This window comes from Fonsecaea erecta (assembly GCF_001651985.1).
Source record: "Fonsecaea erecta strain CBS 125763 chromosome Unknown Scaff3, whole genome shotgun sequence".
NCBI classification, from domain to species: Eukaryota; Fungi; Ascomycota; class Eurotiomycetes; order Chaetothyriales; family Herpotrichiellaceae; genus Fonsecaea; species Fonsecaea erecta.
In genome coordinates, this window is record NW_017387246.1 from 3,339,421 (window position 1) to 3,360,451 (window position 21,031).

The 21,031-nt window shown below is 55.1% G+C and overlaps 9 protein-coding genes across 9 annotated transcripts; 4 read left to right on the plus strand and 5 right to left on the minus strand.

Moving 5' to 3' along the window:
* Nucleotides 1-212: 212 nt before the first annotated feature.
* AYL99_04458 (hypothetical protein) lies at nt 213-2,836 on the minus strand (the record flags this gene model as incomplete). Its single annotated transcript, XM_018835972.1, has 2 exons — nt 213-2,388; nt 2,451-2,836. The coding sequence occupies 2 exons, from the start codon at nt 2,834-2,836 to the stop codon at nt 213-215; spliced, it is 2,562 nt and encodes an 853-aa protein (XP_018695622.1).
* Nucleotides 2,837-4,232: 1,396 nt separating this feature from the next.
* On the plus strand, nt 4,233-6,422 carry AYL99_04459 (hypothetical protein; the record flags this gene model as incomplete). Its single annotated transcript, XM_018835973.1, has 3 exons — nt 4,233-4,547; nt 4,599-5,098; nt 5,216-6,422. 3 exons carry the CDS (start codon nt 4,233-4,235, stop codon nt 6,420-6,422), a joined length of 2,022 nt encoding a protein of 673 aa, XP_018695623.1.
* A 673-nt stretch (nt 6,423-7,095) lies between these two features.
* AYL99_04460 (hypothetical protein) lies at nt 7,096-8,586 on the minus strand (the record flags this gene model as incomplete). Its single annotated transcript, XM_018835974.1, has 1 exon — nt 7,096-8,586. The coding sequence occupies one exon, from the start codon at nt 8,584-8,586 to the stop codon at nt 7,096-7,098; it is 1,491 nt and encodes a 496-aa protein (XP_018695624.1).
* A 565-nt stretch (nt 8,587-9,151) lies between these two features.
* Nucleotides 9,152-10,171, plus strand: AYL99_04461 (hypothetical protein; the record flags this gene model as incomplete). The annotated part of the gene is made up of 2 exons (XM_018835975.1): nt 9,152-9,782; nt 9,849-10,171. 2 exons carry the CDS (start codon nt 9,152-9,154, stop codon nt 10,169-10,171), a joined length of 954 nt encoding a protein of 317 aa, XP_018695625.1.
* Nucleotides 10,172-10,238: 67 nt separating this feature from the next.
* AYL99_04462 (hypothetical protein) lies at nt 10,239-11,097 on the minus strand (the record flags this gene model as incomplete). Its single annotated transcript, XM_018835976.1, has 2 exons — nt 10,239-10,789; nt 10,848-11,097. The coding sequence occupies 2 exons, from the start codon at nt 11,095-11,097 to the stop codon at nt 10,239-10,241; spliced, it is 801 nt and encodes a 266-aa protein (XP_018695626.1).
* Nucleotides 11,098-11,424: 327 nt separating this feature from the next.
* On the minus strand, nt 11,425-12,158 carry AYL99_04463 (hypothetical protein; the record flags this gene model as incomplete). The annotated part of the gene is made up of 2 exons (XM_018835977.1): nt 11,425-11,973; nt 12,027-12,158. 2 exons carry the CDS (start codon nt 12,156-12,158, stop codon nt 11,425-11,427), a joined length of 681 nt encoding a protein of 226 aa, XP_018695627.1.
* A 476-nt stretch (nt 12,159-12,634) lies between these two features.
* Nucleotides 12,635-15,164, plus strand: AYL99_04464 (hypothetical protein; the record flags this gene model as incomplete). Its single annotated transcript, XM_018835978.1, has 3 exons — nt 12,635-12,813; nt 12,870-13,435; nt 13,489-15,164. The coding sequence occupies 3 exons, from the start codon at nt 12,635-12,637 to the stop codon at nt 15,162-15,164; spliced, it is 2,421 nt and encodes an 806-aa protein (XP_018695628.1).
* Nucleotides 15,165-16,980: 1,816 nt separating this feature from the next.
* Nucleotides 16,981-18,702, minus strand: AYL99_04465 (hypothetical protein; the record flags this gene model as incomplete). The annotated part of the gene is made up of 2 exons (XM_018835979.1): nt 16,981-17,178; nt 17,254-18,702. The coding sequence occupies 2 exons, from the start codon at nt 18,700-18,702 to the stop codon at nt 16,981-16,983; spliced, it is 1,647 nt and encodes a 548-aa protein (XP_018695629.1).
* An 800-nt stretch (nt 18,703-19,502) lies between these two features.
* AYL99_04466 (hypothetical protein) lies at nt 19,503-20,288 on the plus strand (the record flags this gene model as incomplete). Its single annotated transcript, XM_018835980.1, has 1 exon — nt 19,503-20,288. One exon carries the CDS (start codon nt 19,503-19,505, stop codon nt 20,286-20,288), a length of 786 nt encoding a protein of 261 aa, XP_018695630.1.
* Between the last annotated feature and the right edge of the window lie 743 nt (nt 20,289-21,031).

Genomic DNA, 21,031 nt, shown 5'->3' on the forward strand with positions numbered 1-21,031 from the left:
TTATAGATATATATATATATATGTTCTCACAATCATGAAGCTGGAAACAAAAGTCGCTCTTCGCTCGTCGAACGCCCAATATCAAGGAGAAGCCACAGTGGCTACTTTCTGTACATTGTGCATACAGTAGATATATGTGCGGTACTTTCCAAGGTCGTCGTCAAAACTCATCCCTCTTGTTGTTTGCTTGCTTGCTCAAACAGCCCATGCAATCAATGCCTCCAATTCCTCCCCACGGTCGGACTCACCGGACTGATCGTGTCGAATAGACTTCGCCTCCCGTGCTCCTCATCCGGGGCTTCGCCGCCGCCTGCCCGCGTGGGACTCGGCAGCGTGCCGATGCCGCTGCTCGCGCTCTCGTTGCCGTGCTGGTACTGGGGCCATCGCGCGTCCTTGTCGTTGTCGGCCGGCAGCTCGTGGGCGACGCTCTGCCGCCGCGACCCGGGCTCCGGCTCCTGCTCCTCGATGATCGGCTGCACGGAACTGGTCTCGCTGCTGCGGTCGCGGTCGAACGGGAAGCGCATCGCGTTGGTGTTGCGCGCCCGGCTGCTGCTGCTGCTGCTGTTGTTGTTGTTGTTGCCGTTCCGCCAGTTGTTCTGGGTGGCTGGGAATGGCCACGCGAGTGTCTCGTTGGTGCCCGTCGACGAGTAGTTCGACGAGCTCGAGTTCTCCTGGCTGGGGCTGGAGATGTCGGGCGTGGTGCCCGGCGGCGGGAAGCGAACACTCCGCAAAGGTGAGGTGGCACCGGCGGCGCCGGTGCCGGCGTTGCCGTTCGTGGGAGCTGTGCCGTTGAAACTGTTGCTCAATGGAGACGGACGGTACACATCCTCGGAAGACGTCGACTGTGAATGTGTGTGTCCGAAATTGGCATTATATGCGTAGTCGACGATCCCGGAGTGACGCGGGTGGCCGAGATTGTTGTACGGCGTGGCCAGTTCGTAAGGCGGCTTGGGACGTTCTGTGTTGTTGGCCATCTCATGACGCTCGGGTTGCTGTGGAGGAGTCGCTTCTTCCGACAGCGAGGTATATCCAACTTGCTGCACCTCTGGAGGCGTCCCTTGAGAGGAATGGCGCATCTGATGTGGTGGGCGCTTTGGACTCACGGCGGCGCATGAAGCCCCATTCAGCCAGCGCGTGATTCGGCTGTTGCTTGAGTGCGACGATTTCTCTGAAGAGCCGCTGTTGATGATGCGCCGGCGCCGGACGAGGAGGAATATGAGGATGAGGAGAAGGATGAGCATCACGGCGGCGGCAACACCGATGCCGATGATGGCGCCTTTGCTGACTCCCGAGTGTCCATCCCCCGACGAGCCCACTGCGGAGCCATTGACCGGGTATGGGTAGTAGTTCGTGATCTGTCTCGAGTACGACTTCGCAAAGATACCAGCCAGCGCACCATCGGACCAGGCTGCGGTTTTGGTCGAGCCGCCTTGGGCATTACCCCCGATAACCTTCGTGACGGCGGCGGGTACCTGATAGTCCGACCAGGTCGAGGGGTCGTAGGTGTTCTGGAACTCGAGATTGTTGAGGTTGAAAATCTGGATGATGCCTCCTTCAACACACTCAGCCTGATTCTGGTGGATTCCGCCGACGACAAACATTTGGTCAGGGTATGGGGTGACACATCGATGGCCCGAGCGGCCGTGAGACGTGTTCCCGCTGTACGCCTTGACCCATTGGAACGACGGAATTGACAGGATCCAGACGTCGTCCGACGGTTCATCGGCCGCGTTCAGTCCGTCGTAGCCACCGTAGATGTAGACATTGAAGGACGAGGAGTCTTTGGCTGTTGCGACCACCGAACAGAACTCGGTGAGCTGGCCCGGAGCTTGGCCACTGGTCTTCTGGAGATGCCAAGTGCTGGAGGCGATGTCATAGACCGGCAGGGTCGTCATGAACCCAGGGCTCTGCGCCTCACTTTGAGAAGTCTGCGAGTTGTTCAATCCCGACGCCCAGATCTCCTCGGGCGCCGAGACGCCGCCAATCGCGACCAGCACGCCTTTCTCAGACACGGGGATCCAGACCAACTCGGCGTTGGCGCGCGGTGGGATGTTATCCGGGAGCGTCGTGTTTGTCCACTTCTCGCTCCTCATGACCGACATGTCCACTTCGATGAGCGTATTGGCCGTCACATTGGCGGATGAGTCCTCGTAGTATATCGGGCCCCATGTCGGCGACCGCATGCCGCTGAAGTAGAACCCCAGGTTTTCGCTGGGCGCCGACACCCCCGCGCCGTTGGTGATGTATCTCGTGACGCCGTCCGGCAGATTGCCCTGGTAGAAGCCGGGACTCCAGCTGGCTCTGTCGGGGCCGTACTGGTACGCTTCATATCCCAGGACGGTTTCGGCGCTTTGCGGGGAGGCGGAATCGGTGAGACGGGGGAGACCACTGTCCGTCGATGCAATTAGCGATCTCGAACACAGGAACCGAGATGTCAAGAAAGGACCTACCCATAGAGGTACAGCTCCCCGTCATTGGTGAACATAGTGCCATCGACATAGTTCGGCGCAATGTTGTTTCCTGCGCCACCCGCCTTCGGCATCCGATGAAACAGGCCCGACACGTTAGTTCTGGTGGTGTCGAACGGCGTCGAGAAGTTCAGAACGAACATATCCCCCTCGACGTTGCCATCACTGCTCACGACGGGGGTCGTTCCATCTGCAAAGGCCGTTTGCCACCACAGCAGACCACCGTCGAGGTAGAGGGCGTCACGGATGACTCCCGCTCGTAATCGAGCCCAGTTGCATATCGTATAGTTCTCCTGGACCGATATGCCATGCGCAACACCCAGCAGCAACCCCCCCAGCACGGTGATGGGATTGGGAAAGAATTTCATAGCGAGTTATATTGCAGGATTCCGGATGTCATCTCTGTTCATCAGATCACTGAAACTGACCTCGAAACACACCCCAACAAAGCATTGAACAATTTACCTTTCGTGTGAAAATCCCACAGCGTTGATTTTCGCTGGAGGGAAAAATAATTGTGTACTCTGAGACATGCTTCGTATTGATACTTACTGATCATCATCAGGAGCAAAATTTGCCACCGGAAGGACTATCACTACATCAGTCGTTGAAGCAGCGTTTTTTTGACCCTGGGCAATGAGTGTTCGCCCACGATGGGCTCGATCCCTCACAGCTTTTCAGGGTCTTTATCGCCATCATTGACTGACTCTGGAGTTGGTGCTTTTGACCAGGGTCTATGCGTCATAGGAACGCCGACGGCGCTGTTCCTCGACATCAATCGAGGTCTCGGCGGAACTGCGCCTCTGATATCAGAACGAATGGAGAAGGAGATGCAGAGACCCCTGGCACGGAACCAGAATCAGGGACAATCGTACCTGGAACCGGGTATTCGTGCCGTTGGGGTTTCCTGGCTGAAAGGTACAAAATCCTGTCATGATAGACACCCAGGCGACGATAGCACGAGCTGTGAGTCGTCAATGACACCTTGGGCAGAGACAACGGGTCGAGGCTAGATCAACCCGTGCCGTGCGCTTATGCTTCTCACCAAACCGCAAACCGGTTTTGAAGACACGTCAATCCCCAAAAGGAATAGCGGGACCGGGGCGGGGTCAGCGGGATCCTTGGCAAGAGCTTGGTTGGACAAGGACTGGATAAGGTTGGCACAAGGATCCACCCGCCGCCGGCGGAAACTTTCTCCAGCTTTCAACGTCTTCTTCTGCCATTCTCCATGATCGCCCATCCCACTTTCTCGACCCTAGACAGCATAGGGCAAAGTCTCCGAACGCCAGCTGCCTTCGAAAACGGCTGATTCGACCATTGATTGGCATGTCACTGTCTGCATCTGGCAAGGCAATGCGCCCTGTAAAGCCAGGAACGTCACCGACCTGCATTGCCCGGACCATATGTCTGGAAAAGCCCGATGCCATGTGGCGTGGCTGGTCGAACGATGCTGGCCAGGGCATTACTATCAAGGAACCCCCAAGAGCTCGCTTTTCCATTGATGACGGCAAGTCTTTTTCCTCGAAGCGATTGATTTGCATTTTTCCCGCGCCGAGTCGTGCAGCTCTCGTAGCTCTTGAAGCTTTCATTATCCCCAAACCCCTACCTTTCGTTCGCTTTCAGCCTACCCGTCCTTTCGTTCCAAAAATCATTCGCTTTTTGCAGCTCCGCGCTCTGGTTGGCCGCGTCATGAGTGCCCTGTAAGGAGGAGGAAGTAGTCGTCGTTGTTTGTCGTCGAGGCTTTGAGAAGAAACACCGTCAAAGATGCATCTTTCGCTCGGCCGTCTGGCCAGTCTATCTTTCGCCATCTGTGCTGCTTTTGCTCAGTCAACGAGCGTCACCACCGAGACGCTGCCGGCTCCTCCACCGCCAGTTCTACCGGTGGGAAACATCACGACCACCACGACGTTGGAGGAGACCTTGCTATATACATGTCCGCCGCCACCGACGGTTTTCATTAATGTGACCGAAACCGAATATGTGCCGCTCCCTACCACTAGCACCGCTTCTTACACCGACACAACCACTCTGCCCATCACCATATTCCAGACCATCATCTCAACCACCATCGTGACTACGGTTGGTACTCTTTCTTCTCGGAGGTTGGCTGGGAGACGCTGACGTTGGCAGACCGAGATCGTGACAGAGACATCCACGACCGTCTCGATTACCCCGACCACGGCGACATTGATCGAGACATCGACCACGCTCTCGATCAGCCCTACCACTGAAATTGATACGCTAACGGAGACTTCCATCACCGTCTCGATCAGCCCAACCACGGCGACATTGATCGAGACATCCACCACACTCTCGATCAGCCTTACCACTGACACTGACACGCTAACGGAGACCTCCATCACCGTCTCGGTCAGTCCAACCACGGCCACTGACACACTGACGGAGACGTCCACCACTGTCTCCATCTCCATCAGCCCTACCACGGCCACTGACACGTTGACGCAAACGTCCACCACTGTCACCACGACTCCAACCACAACCACAGACACCGCAACCGAAATCATCTCGGTGTATGAGGTAACTTCTCAGGCGACGAGCATCACACTATGTCCGACCCGCGTCGTCAACCCCACGTTCACCGCGATCGGACCGTACCCCACCGACTGGACGTAAGTAGCCTTTGCACTTCAGTTCTCTAGCAGCCTTGTTTCTCATCGTCACATTGAGCTTCATCCTATGATGGGTCTCCTTTCCTGGTTCAGCCTTGCTAACGGTACCTAATGCAGATGGGGATGTCCTCCCGGCTGGCTCTGCAAACCTCTCCAGCAAAACTGTAATTTCGAGGCTGGAATTCCCGACCGAAACTTCTACTGTAGCCCGAACGAATGCATCCCTGCCAACGCACTGCCGTCACCACTGCCGACGTGGGACCAGGACATCTACGGCAATGTCACCCCTGCCACAGATCCCTCCCTCCACATCAACGCCATCCAGGACTACTTCTATATGGACCCGACCGAATTCGGGCTGACGTACGAGATCTTCGTCGTGAACGAGGTCTTCACCCTCACCACGACCATCTTCGAGCCCCCGAGTCCCACCGTCGCGGCGAGGCAAGCACAGACCAGCATTCCAGGGGCCTGTTATCCATGGTGCAACAACTGTTTGCTGGAAGCTCAGGCCAACGGCAAGACGTCGGCGCTTTGTGTCCCGGGCTCGGCGTTTGACGTGTCCCTGGTGCAGTGCGAACAGTGCATTGACGTCCACAAGTCCGACGATAGCGGCAGCTTCGTGGAGATTGCGCCACAGTTCCAGCAATTCCTCGACTACTGCAACCAGTTCTCGACCGTGATCGTCACCACCTCTGTCGTCGCGACCACGACCAATGGGGCCGGGTCAACCTACAGTACTGTGACTGGAACGCTGTCGACGACCGTGATCCCCACGAGTTCACCGCCGCCGCCGCCGTCATCGCCCGTCACCCAACCGACGTCGGTGGTGACGGTTGTTGCCTCAACGTCGACCTTGACACCGCCGACCACCTCCACCTCGTCTCCTCCTCCTCCTGCTCCTCCTGCAACGTCGTCATCTCAGCCGTACACCACGACAGAAACGGTCGTGACCACCTCCTATTCACACGTCACAGTCTCCGGACCGGCGTGGTCGCAAGTCACCATCATCTTACCCGTGAGCGACAACAGCAGCACCACCCTGTACGGGACCGACCTGACGAGCGGTGGTGCCACCCTCGTACTGCCCACCTCGCCGACGACAACCAGTTATACCACGACGATGACGGTGACGCCCGGCAAGCAGACCTCGAGTGCTGGGACGGTTGCCGGGGCGAGCACTTCGGTGGGGACGGCGAGTGCATCACCGTCGACATTCACCGGCGCGGCAGCCGTAGTCAGGGTTCCCTCGATAGACATTCAGCCGCGGTCGACGGCGCTCGGGCTCGTGATTTGCCTGGCATTCATGCTCGTGCTGCTGTAGAGTGAGCGGGGGCCCGCAACTTTTTCTCTTTGGTTCATTTTACGTTTCTAATGCCGAGAAAATGAAATTTTATGGACACGTACACGAACCCCTTATAGAAGTCCCTCCTGCACCTCCTCCCACCCCGGAAAAAGAGTGAGGGGGGCAAGGAAGTCTTGTAATCAGTCGGCCGGCCGGCCCCATACGGCATGCCCACTATGGGCGGTGATGGTACATGGGCTTGCTCCTGCAGCACCCACAGGAGGGAGGAAATTGTATATGAAAGTTTACGAATGTGCTTAATGATGAGGGCAACGAGGATGGAGGGAGGGTGTAACGAGGTATTATGTGTTTGGTAGCTATGTAGCTAGATAGGCTTCAAATCCAGAACGGAACCAACACCCTTGTGTTTCCAGATTGAAAGGAACTCATCAGGTCGACGTGCACCTCTCTCTCTCTCCACGCACAAGGCTGAAGTCGGCCAAAGGAAGTATCCAAAGCCACTGTTCACGACAGAGGGCGACGTTGAATCAAGGAACTCACAAAGCCTGTGAGCGGACGAGAGAGAATAGAATAGCTATATCACTAGGATTTTATTCACAATCAGAGGAGGAGAAACGAAAAGACACAAAAGGCTACATGTTTTAACATTAAATACACACACTACGCAACGCAACACAATTCAGTCCCACGGTCAAACCGCCTGCGGCTCAGCCCCAATGCCGTGCTGCTGCGCGTCGGCTTGCATCTTCCGCTGCTCCTTCTCCGGCACGAGCGGCAGGTTGGTGTAGATGGTGCGCTTGTTGTTCAGGCCGTCGGCGGTGATGCTCTGGCCGTCCGCCCCGGCCACGGCGACGTTCTTGTGCACGTGGCCGTTGATGACGATGGCGTGCAGCTTCGAGGTGTCCTGCAAGACCTCGATGTCGTCGAGCGGGTTCCCGTCCACCAGGATCACGTCCGCATAGTAGCCCGGCGCCACCTTCCCCAGCTCCTCCGGGTGGCCCATGATCTCGCCGCCCAGCGCCGTCGCCGCCAGCAGGCTCTCCTTGGGCGTGTACCCGAACAGGTTGACGAAGTGCGCCAGGTCGCGTGCGTACGTGCCGTGCGGCGCCCACGCGAACCCGTAGTCGCCTCCGGGCAGTACGCGCACGCCTCGTCGGTGCAGCTCACGCATCGCCTTGCAGGCCAGGTCGACCTCTTCCACCAGCCCCTTCTTCTTGGCCATCTCCGGCGTCATCCCGTACGGCACGGCGTCCCCCGAGCACGTGTTGTACGGGAAGTTGATGGCCGGAGCCACGAAGACGCGGTCTTTGAGGGCTTCGAGCATGTTCAGCCCTTCTTCATCTGCAAATGAGGCATGGTACACCACGTCCACCCCCGTCTGACAGCAGAGCTTCACCGAGGCCGCCGACCGTGCGTGGGCACAGACTCTCTTCCCCCGGTTGTGGGCTTCCTCCACGGCGGCTCTCGTCTCCTTCAGGGTGAAGTAGGTCTCGGTGGCGCCCATGGTCGGATGTACATAGTCGCCGGTCATGCTCAGTTTGATGTTATCAGCGCCGAGCTCGACGAAATGTCGCACGGTCTTTCGCATCGCATCCTCCCCATCGGCGTGGTGACTTATGCTCGGGATGATTGCTCCGCCGGTGGTCGTGATTTCCTGGCAGTTGGCCAGCGTTCGAGGCCCGGGGATCATACCGGACTTGATGGCCTGCTTGATGACGATATCTAGGCGTTCTTGTGCCGAAGCCGCTCCGAAGCACATGGTGTAGCCACAGTCGATGTACGTCTTTGCGGACTGAGCTGTGTGGAGGACGTGCTCTTCTAGCCCGAGACTGGTCAGGCCGTCCAGTGTCGGCGAGTTGTTCCAGCTCAGATGTGTGTGCGAGTCGCACAGACCTGACATGAGCGTCTTGGTGCCCTTGCCGTCGATGACGAGCGTGTCGTCGTCAGGGGTAAAATTGACCTTGCCGACCTCTTTGATCCGTTCACCCTCGATCAGCACGTCCCCCGGATACATGTCTGAGCCCGTGGAGTCGAAGATGTTGACATTCTTGAACAGGATCTTGCCCTTATCCCCGTCTTTGTGGTTGTCGATGGCGATGTCTGCTGGAGTGGGCGTGTACGGGGGCAAATCTGCGAGCAGATCGCGGACGCCGTTTGCTTGTGTATTACCGATTGAGCCCATCTTGAAGACAAATTGGGTGCTGTGCGTGATTGAAAGTAGTATAGACACGATACAGGAGCATTCAATAGTGACAGCCTCCCGTGTTTGTACAGTCCAGTCAGTGAAAGGGTTGTTGGTCTCCAGCAATATACACCTCGGAGTGAGGGATCTGCCAGCGATTTGTATAGCATGAGGAAAAGCTTCTTCCAGACTGCCATACCTCAAGTAATCGACATGCGGAGACCCCGCTCGAATCGACCACACTCCATGGCGGGAGGATGCCGCCGACAAAGAATGAGTGTTTTGTGTCCTGGGTTCGTGGCGATCATTCGGAGATGTCGCAACGGTGGGATGCCGGCACCATGACGGATGGACGTGCACACTGGGTCGAGCTCGAGAAAGATATCAATGTCAAACCCTTGGCGACAAGGCTCTTTTATATGCCTTTCGAGAGTGGAAACTACATTGTCTCTTGTAGAACAAACCGACGCTGGTGACACCGATACGACACGGACCTTTCCATCAGAGACCCATCAGGCCGACTTGAACACCACCCATACTATACTTCGCCATGACGCAAAACACCATGTCGTTCGGGTTCATTGGACTCGGCAATATGGGCTCCATGATGAGCCACAACCTGGCATCGTACGCCCAGTCCCAAGGTCTCCCGAAAGTGCAGATATGGAACCGGACACGCAGCAAGAGCGAGACATTGGCGGCGAACAGCTACTGCGAGGCCGTCGATTCCATATCCGACGTGGTTCAGAAATGTAACATTATCCACACCTGCCTGGCCAACGATGAAGTGGCCCTGTCAGTGTACCGCGAGCTTCTTCAGGCACGCAAACACGGATTGATCCTGGTCGACCATTCAACTCTGTTCCCCACCACCTCGACGGCTCTGGAGAAAGAAGCCCGGGACGCCGGCGCATCATTCATGTCTTGCCCGGTCTTTGGACCGCCTGCTGCCGCGAAGAGCGCCGGGCTGTTGATTGTCCTTTCCGGCACGGAAGAAGCGAGGCAGACGGTGAAGTCGTACATTGTCCCGACCCTCGGCAAGGGCGTGATAGATTGCGGCGAAGACACCTCCAAGGGTGCCCTCCTGAAGATCCTGGGAAATAATTGTATCCTGGGCACGATTGAGCTCCTGTCCGAGAGCTTTACCTTGGCTGAGAAGACCGGCTTCGACACTGACATCTTTTACGAGTTTATCCGTAAGTGACCAGGTCTCCTGTTCGGAATTCAGGTGAGGGGAACAAGACGCTGACCTGTCGATCCAGAACAATGGTTCCCTGCTGCAGCCTGGGTCAACTATGGCAAGAAGATCCGCGATGGCGCGTTCAGCGGCAAAACAGGCTTTACCTTGCCCGGAGGAATGAAGGATGCTGCCTACATCCGTCGTCTTGGGGCCGAGACATCCACACCGACACCCATCATTGACCAAGCCTGGAATCACTTGACCACGGCAAAAGCCATCGGGGGAGAATCACTGGACTGGAGTGCCTGTGCCGCTGGGATGAGGGTCACTGCTGGGTTAAAGCCATTCAAGGGCGAGGATTTCTCGTTGCAAGGAGGCCACGTCAATGGAATTAATGGGAAATAAGACGAAGCGTCGACTGTGTGTCTCATAGAAAGATTCTATATTCGCAATAAGGACCGTATCCCTAGCTCTATGAGAAGGTGCTCTTGATGATCTCAACCGACTTCTCAGTTGCCTCGAGCATATGCCAGTGTCCTACACTTTCGAGGACCGTCTGCTTCGCATTCGATCCCAGATTCTTGGTCGCCGTCTCACCAGCTGCCACGGTGGAGACTTTGTCTTCCTTGCCTGATACGACAGCAACTGGCACCTTGATGCGGTCGAAAGGAGCAGCCTGGCCCTTGGCCAACGCCTCACAGGCCAGAGCGTAACCTTCAGGGTCTTGTCGCGTCAACATTTCGCGGGCTAGCGCCACTTCGCCTCTCTTTGACTTGTACGACTCCGGAGCGAAAGCGTTCCCAACCACGGTGTCGGCGACTCCCACTATGCCATTCTCCCGGACAGCTTTGGCACGGCCTTTTAGTGCTTGTTGGCCAGCCTCTGGCGGGGGACTGACGGGACCAAACAAGACGAGGCTTTTGATCCGATCAGCGGCCTTGGCTGCCAGGTGTAAAGCAATCAAGCCACCTAATGAATGTCCAACGACGTTGACGTCCTTCAACTTCAACTCGTCCATCACAGCTGCGAAAGATAGGTTGGTTAGTCACAATGGCTTTTTGACACTAGCTTTTGCACGTACCAAGACAATCTCCGACATAAGAGTCGATGCTAGTGGTCGCCGGCGTAGTACTTCGGCCATGACCAGACCAATCAAAGCGCACAATGTTGAAGTCTTGGAGGTCGGGGATAAAAGGCTGAAAAGCGTTCGTCGTGCCGCCTAGGCCATGAATGAACAAGATCGTGGGCCCATTCGAGTTTCCCTCCGTCTCATAGAACAACTTGCTGTCGTTCGAGGAGATGTAGCCGTGGGAAGACAGTTTGGATGCCATTTTGTTGATAGTCCCTTGTTCGATGAGAGCAAAGCAAGGAGATTGTATGACGGTATATACCCTCTGCCTTTATGGACTGTACGGTTTTTGTATGCTTGGATGAGCGCATAGATGGATAGTTCTTGAGGGCGGATAGATGCCGCGCTTGGCCGCATTAAATCATACTCGCTGGCTCCACCGCGTAGATCCCACTCTTCTCCGCGATTCTCCGCCGAACTGGTTCTAATATTCATCGAAGTAAACGGACATCAGAGCACCTCGTGCTCCCCGCTGCGTCAATATGACGGTGGCTCCAACGCCTTATTTTGACATGTACTCCCTCCTGGGCTAGTCGAAGTTGTCAAATAAGGCACCAACATATGCGCTGTAAGTCTTGATCGCTTCAAAGCCTGTCGTTTCAGCGTTTTGGCCCTTGAGGCGTATCTCTGGTGCTCGGATCGCTTTCCGAATTGCTGTCCTGCTTGCTACCGCTGAGGAAGCTATTTTCTTGACGTGTTCGATCAGGACAGGTGCTCCTTCAACCTCCAACGGCGTATCTGGTGTCTCAGCCACTTCAAAGACCGCCGACAACTGAAACTTCGACACATCTTCAAACGCCGAAAACTGTTCCAGTTCGGGCTGCACCGGCTGTTTTCTCGGCATGAAACCACCTGCTTCCCACAGTTCGCGCCCGAGGTAATCATCTCCCACAGAAGTCCAGCCTAGCAGAGTAACACCGCAGAGTAGATTTTCTCTCTGCAGTTGGTGGAAGAGGCGAAATGCACTTTCACAAGAAGCCCACGAACGGCCTTCGTCCAATTGAAAGGCTATGGCGATGTTTGCAAGGTCGGGGTCCCGGCCATGCCTCCAGATGTGTATGTTTCCCGCATTGTCTTGCTGGTATACGTTGTTAGCATGGTGTAAGGGCCACAGTCCCTCTCGCAACTGACCACAAAGTCCAATCTGGCTGCCGCAGCATATAGTCTCAGTGCCTTCCTCAGTGCCGTATTCAGACCCTTTGCGTATTCAGGATTGTCGTACGCGTTACGCAGTCTTTCTAGTGTTGATTCTAAGTCTGACATCTTGTATAGAGGTTCTCGTGCTCCATCTGGATAGAAGGCTCAACGAGGACTGGCAGAGACTGGCCATATTTAGCTGTAGCTCGAACATATTGACGCTGGGCAGTGAGAACAGGCGGCAAACGTGTGACACGCTCTCTTGCTCTGCTTCACACCATCCACGATTCGGAGAGATGCCGGACTTGATCGACTATGATGACCCCCGTATAGACGGCAACAACCCCGCATTTCCCCGCCTGCTGACGACACGCGACGTCACGAGGCTGAAGCCCCTAATCTCCACCGAGGTTCGAATAGACCAGCTGGAGCCCGATCTGCAACCCTGATCCGGCGCGGGTCGGTGTTATTTGACTCGGTGACAGGCACCGGAGAGAGGGCCGTGTGTAGCCCATGTCTCCGCAATACTCAGTCGTCTTGATAAGCCAGCACCACCACAGACCTACCTGTGTCGCAATGATTCCGGTACCATCGCTGTGAGTATGGTGGAGCCCAAGTCGGACACGGCAAGTTTGCGATCCAAGAAGAAGCAGCGAGCCCAACAGGCACGTAGATACGGGTTCGCTTGCTCCAACTGCAGAAGAAAGAAGGCACGATGTAATGGAGCCACGCCGGCATGCGACAAGTGCGTCGCATCTCGCGAGACGTGCGATTATGACCGGTGAGTCCTGCACTGCACGGTAGAGCGATCATTACTGACTTGACTCTCTCAATAAGAGGACCTTCGGTAGCATATGCGGCCACCCTCGAGAAAAGACTCAAAGCATTCGAGGAACGATTCGAAAGGCTCCGTCAAAGTAGCAATGTTGACGAACGGGATGCTCTGATCCACGAGCCGTTTGAGGATGTCAGACCAGAGAGGGCGCGAGCCCCCTCAGCACCTATGGCAGGGCTTGAAAAGCAACAAAATGAGGCCCAGGAGCCCGAAACCCAGTCGTCTCCGTCTCCTGCGGCTCAGAATGAGCCGCCTGACGAGACCTCGATAGGCGTAGACGGCCGCATTTGCTTTTATGGCAAGACCAGTCATTACCATGTCGATCCGCAGGATGACGGAACAGGGGAAGACCTGTTACCAGAAGGTGACGAGCAGCAGGTGCTGAACCTGGGTGTGTCGACAGCTTCAACCGTCTATACCACGCCCGAACTCAATCTCTTTGTCGATGCCCCTGCATTACCGCAACTGCTGTCTGAGATATCTAATGAATTGCTGGATCATTTCCTGGATGCGTACTGGTGTTGGTCACATCACCTACATCTGGTGCTGAACAAACGGCTGTTTCTGCGTGCGTAGCAAGTCTGTCCACGTCGGCGAGGAGCTATAACTAACGAGGCGCAGGCGATTTATACACTTCCGGACCTTCAGTAACTCCTTTCTTGGTGAGCGCCGTTCTCGCGCAGGCAGCCCGATATTCCACCAGACCCGAGGTAGCTCATATAGGGGATCATTTTGCCGCTCGAGCTTTGCACTTACTTCCAAGCGATATCGACAGAGGTAGTTCGATTCCCACTATCCAAGGCTTGCTCATACTTTCAGCCCGAGAATGTGCCTGTGGAAGAATCTCCCAAGGTTGGCTCTACTCCGGTATGGCGTTCCGGATGATGCGTGATCTCGGCATCCACATTGAACCCAGGAAGATGGGATATCTCTCGCGCCAATTTTCTGAGGAAGATCTCGCTCTTCGACAACAAGTGTTCTGGAGCTGTTTCACATGGGACAAAACCATGAGTCTTTGTCTGGGCAGAGCGCCTATCGTCCATGACACGATCGATGTCCCGTCCAGAGAAAGCTTGCTGGACGGTACTGAGACGGACGAAGAGCAATGGGTTCCGGTCCTCGGCAAAGAGACAGAATCGACGGCGGGCCTCCTCAAGCAGAAGTCTCTTGGGAGCGCTCGCTTTGCTGCATATTGCAGGTTGTGCACAATCATCGATGGTGTGCTGGATGGTCTTTACTGCCGGCCGCACCAGTCCAAACAGGACCATCTCCTTGCGTTTCTCGATACCACTATCGAGAGACTCGAACAGTGGTCGACCAGTCTTCCCGCTGGCCTCTTCATTGCCCCGGATAGCAGAGTCTTTCTCTGCCCACCGATCCACATTTTACTCCTCAACCTGACATACCATGCCACAATGATCCTCTTGTGTCGGCCGTACCGGAACATCTCCCTCCAAGCGCAAGAGCTGTGCACCAAAGCAGCACAAATGATCGACACGCTCTTCACACTGCATGTTCGGCGATTTGGATTCCGGTTCATCACATATCTTCAAACATATACCATGTTTGTGGCATGCACAATAAATGTCTTGGATCTGAAGGAAAATGAGTCAAATAGTCGAGGCGCAGTGAACGGGACAACCATTCGAGAGGAATGTTTGGCTCTGGCACAGGAAGCAAGTGTCAGATTGAACTTCGGTTTAGAGGTCTTGCGCCAGGCAGGCGCCACACCCTCAGCCGCAAGGTGTGCGGCCGTCATTGTTCAGCTGCTCCGACAGTGGTCAAATAGGCAGGTGAACTCGGAGGTGAGCAATCAGCAACGACGCCAGCATTCTGAACATATCTCCTCGCCAAATCTGAGGCACCAATCGAGCATAGCCCAAGCAGAGGCAGGGAATAGTTCACTCGGAGATGTGACTGGGGCAGGACATTCCAGCCAGGGCTTTCAGCAGAATGCACAGTTTCCAACGGACCTGCTGTCCATACCGGCTTCAAGAAATGCCAATGAGAAGATGTTATTTCCTGCAGCAAGGTCGACTCTTTCATATTCTCAGGCGCCTGAGCAGCCGGTCGATACACAGACCTCCCCGGCAATTTCCAGCACGATGAATCTTGGGTTCGGCGGCAGTGGTGGTCTCCAATTACTTCAGCCAGACAGCAGCCCCTACACCAACGCCCATATGCCCAATTTTGTGAACCCGGGCATCGAGACCCCGATGCGTTGGTTGCCGGACAATATCCATGACGACGGCAGCTGGATGTTGATGATGGATTTTGGGGACAACATCGGTTTGTAAGCTGATGGGAACCTGTGGCTGCAGCCTGGCATGAGAGACTGGGTTCTTACGCCGTGGAAGTTCAGGTACCAGAGATAGAACGAGTCTGGAGCTCGAAGTCCTTCCAAAAGCCAATCGATTCTTCTGTTCAACAGCAATTGCTGTGTGCATATGCATTTCCCGTCGTGCAAAGAGGCAAACGATCCCACCACATGGGAGCTAAAAGCCCATTGTCAAGCTCACATGGCCGGCATACAGTGAGTCAACGTACTTGTTAGTTTCTTGCCGCCGAGACTCGAATTCCATAGTCGGTCGAAGCGTATAGATTATTCAACAGTTGTAAATGTGCAAAGAGCCATGGCGGAGAGACTTCCAAAGAGGGCTAGCGCGGAACGTGACAGCTACGGCAGATCAAATGAACCCAAGAGTAGTTCTTGTTACTGCTTGTGCAACTTCATGAATCCTTCAATTGTCCTTGATCAAGACCCAAGCTCAAGCTCAAGCTCGTCGCCCTGTTCAAACACACCTCCCGTACAGCTCATTCCGTCAAGATGCTCGCTCACCTCTCTGCACGCCTGCACCTCTTTCGGCCTTTTCTCTCTGGTCCACAATTTCTCAGGCCATCCGCACTCAATGCCGCATCGAGAGCATATTTCACCTGCCTCTCTCGAAGCTCGGTATCCCCTCTGCGCGCGTCACAGATCCAGCCAGCTCCGGGTGCACAAATTCAGACTCGAGGGATGAAGACTCGCTCGTCGGTGAAGAGGTTATGTGATGGCTGCAAGGTACACAAAATCCCCGTTCAAACACTTGACTGGACTCGTTATGCACATTCTCGAGGGCCAGATCTAGACCCATCCCCCCAATCTGTCCCGCATACGCGAGGGCTTTGTTCAATGCGAGTTATGCTAACATCTTGCACTCTCTCCTCGACAGGCTGTCCGCCGCAAGAACCGCGTCTTCATCATCTGCGATAAGAATCCCAAGCACAAGCAACGGCAGGGCAAATGAGTATTGCCCAGATATGCATACAATTCAATCGCCGAATGTCTCACGCGGCCATCCCGGATATGAGTAACTTCGGACGCTCGAGCCATCTGTATTCTCCCCGAGGTCGAACGGACAGAACCGGTCCACTCCGCGCAGAATCTGTGGCTGCCGCGGCGGGAAACAACGAGGAGACGTGGTCCCGCAGACGTTAAGACAATACTGCACCCCCCCTCAAACCTGGGCTATGTCCCCAATCATACTTCAAGAACCCGCCAAGAGGAATTTCTACTCAGGCCACTGAATTGCACGAACGGGAAACGGCTCGTCGTCGTGCGCCGGCAAGGCGCCATCACTTGCACAATAAAAACCCAATTCGCATAAGGGAACGACGCTGAAGAGAAGCCAACCGATTGCGCTACAAGACTATATATTTTGGGAACTTAACGACCTCTCTATGGTACCACTGGAACAGGCAGAACTCGACTCATCTTGACGGGGAAAGGGGAGAAACGGAGATGGGTGCCTGTTGTATATGCAGTATAGCTGAACAGTTTCCCAGTTTGTCAGGACCAAGTGTTCCATTTGTCCAGGGAGCGGACGAAGCAAGTATACTAGCCTTTTCTCGCTTCCAGATTATGGCCACCCTTCGTGTCGATCGTGTCCGTCAACCCACTGGTCGCGAATAGAAGAATACACCATTTCATCATGCATTAACGGTGGCACGCTGTAGGGAAACATTGATGGACGCTTGTGGTAATACCAGTCTTCTCTAAGCATTGCTGCGTTCTGCCTCCGGAGCAGAGTCCCATACATTGCCCCCTGTCTGTGTCCTCGTGTCGCGCATCCGTCACAAGAGCACAATGCCGATCCCGCCGCGTTTGCTCTCATCGGGCATGTTCTTGGCGTTGATGCCGCCGTTGATCGGCTTGGTGCGCCAGTTGTACAGGTAGTGATGCAGCTGGCCGTCGCCGGCGCCAAACTTCAACTGTTCCAGGAACATGGGGTTGTCGTGGAGGGTGAGGGCGTTGAAGACGTCGAATTTGGCCTGTGTCACGATACGGCATCAGTATTCTGAAGTGCTAGGGGTTGTCTGTCAAACAGCAGTGACGGAAACACGCACCTTCTTGGCCTCAATCAATAGGTCCTGGCCCAGTTGCAGCAGTCTCTCCTTCAACCCTTTCTCCTTGGGATTGAACGCCTGCTCGGTCGCGTAGTAGTAAAGATATGCGGCTCGAATTTTGTCATGCTTCTTGCTCATTTCGCCAATAACGCTGCTTTCCAAGCAGTAGAAGCTCCCGAAATCCGTGACCTTGCCATCCTTGTCCTCGACCACGAACGACCACACCACCTGATTTTCTGGCTTCTCTCGGTTGAGGAACCAGTGTACAATCTCGGCTCTCGAGAATACTTGGGCGAGGTCGAATCGTTCAAGGTACCGCGTCAGCAAGTCATGGACTGCATCCACGTCCTTCTCCTCCATTTTCCGCCACCCTGGCGTGCTGGTGTTGGGAGGTAATTGGTTGCGAGCAATCATCTTGGCTTGGGTCATATTAGGAGGCAGAGGAGAGAAGCCGACTTCGTAGAGCTTCAACCAGTCCAGACTTCTGTGGAAGTACCGACAGCTGCCGACTGGGGTCGGTAAGACAACGCCGCCAGTGTAGATCGCCTGGTAAATGCCCTCCAGGTAACAGCGTCGCGTGACCTCCTTGATGAGCACCGGTGCAAGTCTTCGCGACCTCAGCTTCTTGTGGACGCACATGAAGTTGATCTCCACCACGTCGAGGACATGCTGCCGTATTCTCAACTTGATGGGGATCCCAAAGATGGTCGCGACGAGAAGTCGGCTGGGACCCTTGGCCCTGACGCCAACGTGCCAACTCTTCTTCCAGTCGGGCGACTTCAGGGCCCAATCCAGAAAGACAGCGGAATAGTTGAAGCGAAACATGGCATGGTCGTCCTCGACGTAGTGTAACGAGAGAAGCTTGTAGACCTCTTTGATCTCCTCATCGTTGGTCAGGTCGAGTTCCACCCACTCATACCCTTCAGGCAGAGGTGCGGCCGTCTTGGGCACCAGTTCCGGAATCACCTCCTTGATCGGTCCATCTGGCTTGTCCTCCGCTGGCTTCTCATCAAAACGCGGCACCGGCTGAGTCGCCCAGAATTTGTAGGACGCCATGTCCTTTTGGTTTTTCCCCGTCAACGAAAGCCCACTCAGCAGCTGTGACACGTCCATCTTCTTGAGTAACTCGTTTGCTTTCTCGGGAGAGAGGCCCGCCAGCTCGCCTTTGAGGGCGGGATTCATGTCCAGGAGCGTCTTCAATGACTCGCCTGACAAATTGCCAGCCGGTTGGGAGGGGTCTGTAGGTTCTTCAGGAGACTTTTTGCCCGTGATGGCAGAGACGAGTTTGGATTTCTTGGACTTCTTCTTTTTCTTCTTCGCCTTCCCAGCAGCTGAGCCTGATGCATCCTGAGTGCCTTCGGTGCCTTCGTCCTGGTGTTGTTCTTCACCGTCGGATTCTGACTCCAGTTGCTCTTCAAGCGGAGCGCCCACCGGGTGAGATTCGGCCATCGCAGCGGTGGTTGGGGGAGAGCGTGGATGGCAGACTGGATCGGGTGCAGCAACTGTATAGCAAGAGCGGTGGACAGTCTATAATGGTCTGCTTTGGAATATTTACCACAAACACTAAAACTGCAGGACTGCAAGCAAGGCACACACCAACATAGCCAACTCCGCAGTCACCAACTTTGGAGATGCCCGATGCAGCTTGGCGCTTGGTGGGGAACTCGTTTCACGCTCGTTCGTTCTCAGGCACTACCAGCCTTGCGTTGCGGCGGCCCAAGCTTACCAGATATCGGCGCCAACTAGGGCAGGGAGGAACTCGAGGATGGAACAGCCTACCGTCCATTACAAACAGCGTTGCTCGCAAGACTCATTGCATCTCGTTAATAGATGTGCATGGGGGCACAGTTGGGTAGGTACTTGTATGGGCCTTGAGCAGTGAGAAGTGCCCTTACTGCACGAGTATCTAGATAATAATACCTGAGAGGTCCTTGAATTAGACACGGCAGCCCGGGCGCCCAGGCACTGATGTCCACCCACCAGCCCCGGCTTGCCCTCGAACTCGGCAAATATCGCACCGCCTGGTGGGCTCTCCGGCTGCCAGACCCCTCCCCAAATCAAATCGCTTAGTTTCCCCCCAATGTCCCTTTCCCCAGATTCTCGACCCTTTCACAGACCTCGGACCTCCCACCAACTCAACTCTCCTCCAATTTATTTTTGAGTTTGCAATAAACACCAAGGCTGAACCTCATTGCAGCGTCCCGTTGTTGACGACGACGAGGGATACTCATCTCGTCCCGGTCGTCACCATGGCGCCTGTTCTGCCAAACGGTGAGCCTCAAATCTGGCTTACCCCGCCTCCATTTACCCCAGCGCTCTGCCATTCCGCAGCGGAACACCCACGGTCGGCCTTTCCCTCGAGACTCAATGCCAACGACCTCCCGCTCTGGAAGCGCGAAGAGGTTGCGAGGGGAGCTGACCCATCCCGGCAGAAACAATTCACCATCACCTTCCAGCCATCTCGACCCGACCCTTACGACCCCTTCATCATCCCCGACTCCATCCTCCTGCACAGTCCCGTGTCCCCACAAACCCAGAGCAAACTCCTCCAGCTCCCGCCCGAGCTCCTCACGGATATCTTCCGCAAAGTCAACATCCCGTACTTCCAGATCTGCCTCGCGTTGACCTGCAAGACAATGGCACGCGTCGCCGCGCAGAAGAACGCCCTCTCGCCCTGGCGCGGCTACCGCGACAAGGACGGCCTCTTCCGCCTCCTCGAGCGCAAGAACAATTTCATTCCTCCACACTTGAAGCTGTGCCGTGCGTGCTTCCGGTTCATGCCTACGACCAGAGGTAACTATTGGGAGCAGCAAATGTCGGCCCTGATCTTTGATGGATTGTCCATGAATTGGTACGACCTCTTGGAATGGTTCAACGGACACAACCGCTTCGGCACTCGCTGCCCGTGGTGTGTTGCTTATGGTTATTCGAGTCACTCGAGTGAGGGGAAATACAATCACCAGAGGGCGGAAGAGGTGCTTTCTGTCGGTGAACGCATGCATCCGGAGTTGAATAGGAGGATGGACAAACCTTGAGTTCGGGTGTGCATGGTGATGGCACCGTTTGCCGTCTGCGAAACCACTCAGATAGCGCCAAACAAAGCGCCAAAGCCACAAACATCCACTTCATCTCTGTCAGAAAAGCCTTGTTTGTTGGAACGGCCTGAGCTTGGATCCTGGCCAAAAGAAGACCTGAAAGAAAAAGTGCTAACACAACCAAACGGTATGCACCAAAACACTCTTCACCACCTCTCTCTTCTGACGCTTTTATAGCTTGTTCACATCCTACGCGGGCTACGTAACCTTCCAATCTCTCGTGAGGGAGAACCGCCACGGGAAACCTTTCTGCGTGAAGTACATGGAAAGAAACAGCGAATAGTCAAACGAGGCAAAGCCATTCGAGCTATCTTCAGAAGCAGTGACAACACGGGACCACCCTCCCTGGTCGAAGTCAAAGTCGGACGCGTAGTAGAGGGCTAGATTCAATGAGAATTGAGCAGCAGCAATCTTGGGGGAAAGCAAGAGAGAGACATGAGAGGGAAACCTGAAACTGTCGGGCAGGGGAACATTCGAGGATAGATGTGTACGCGACAGTGCACTGATATTGGACACCAGGCAAACGTGTCCTCATTTTAGCGACATTCTCAAAGTTCTGCTGTTGATTTGATATGCTCATTGGATCATGGGTATCGTGACGCATAATGCCCCAAGGGTTTCGTCTTCAATGTCATGACAAGCAACCTGTATGTTCTGAGCTCGAACGAGAAGATATACACAGG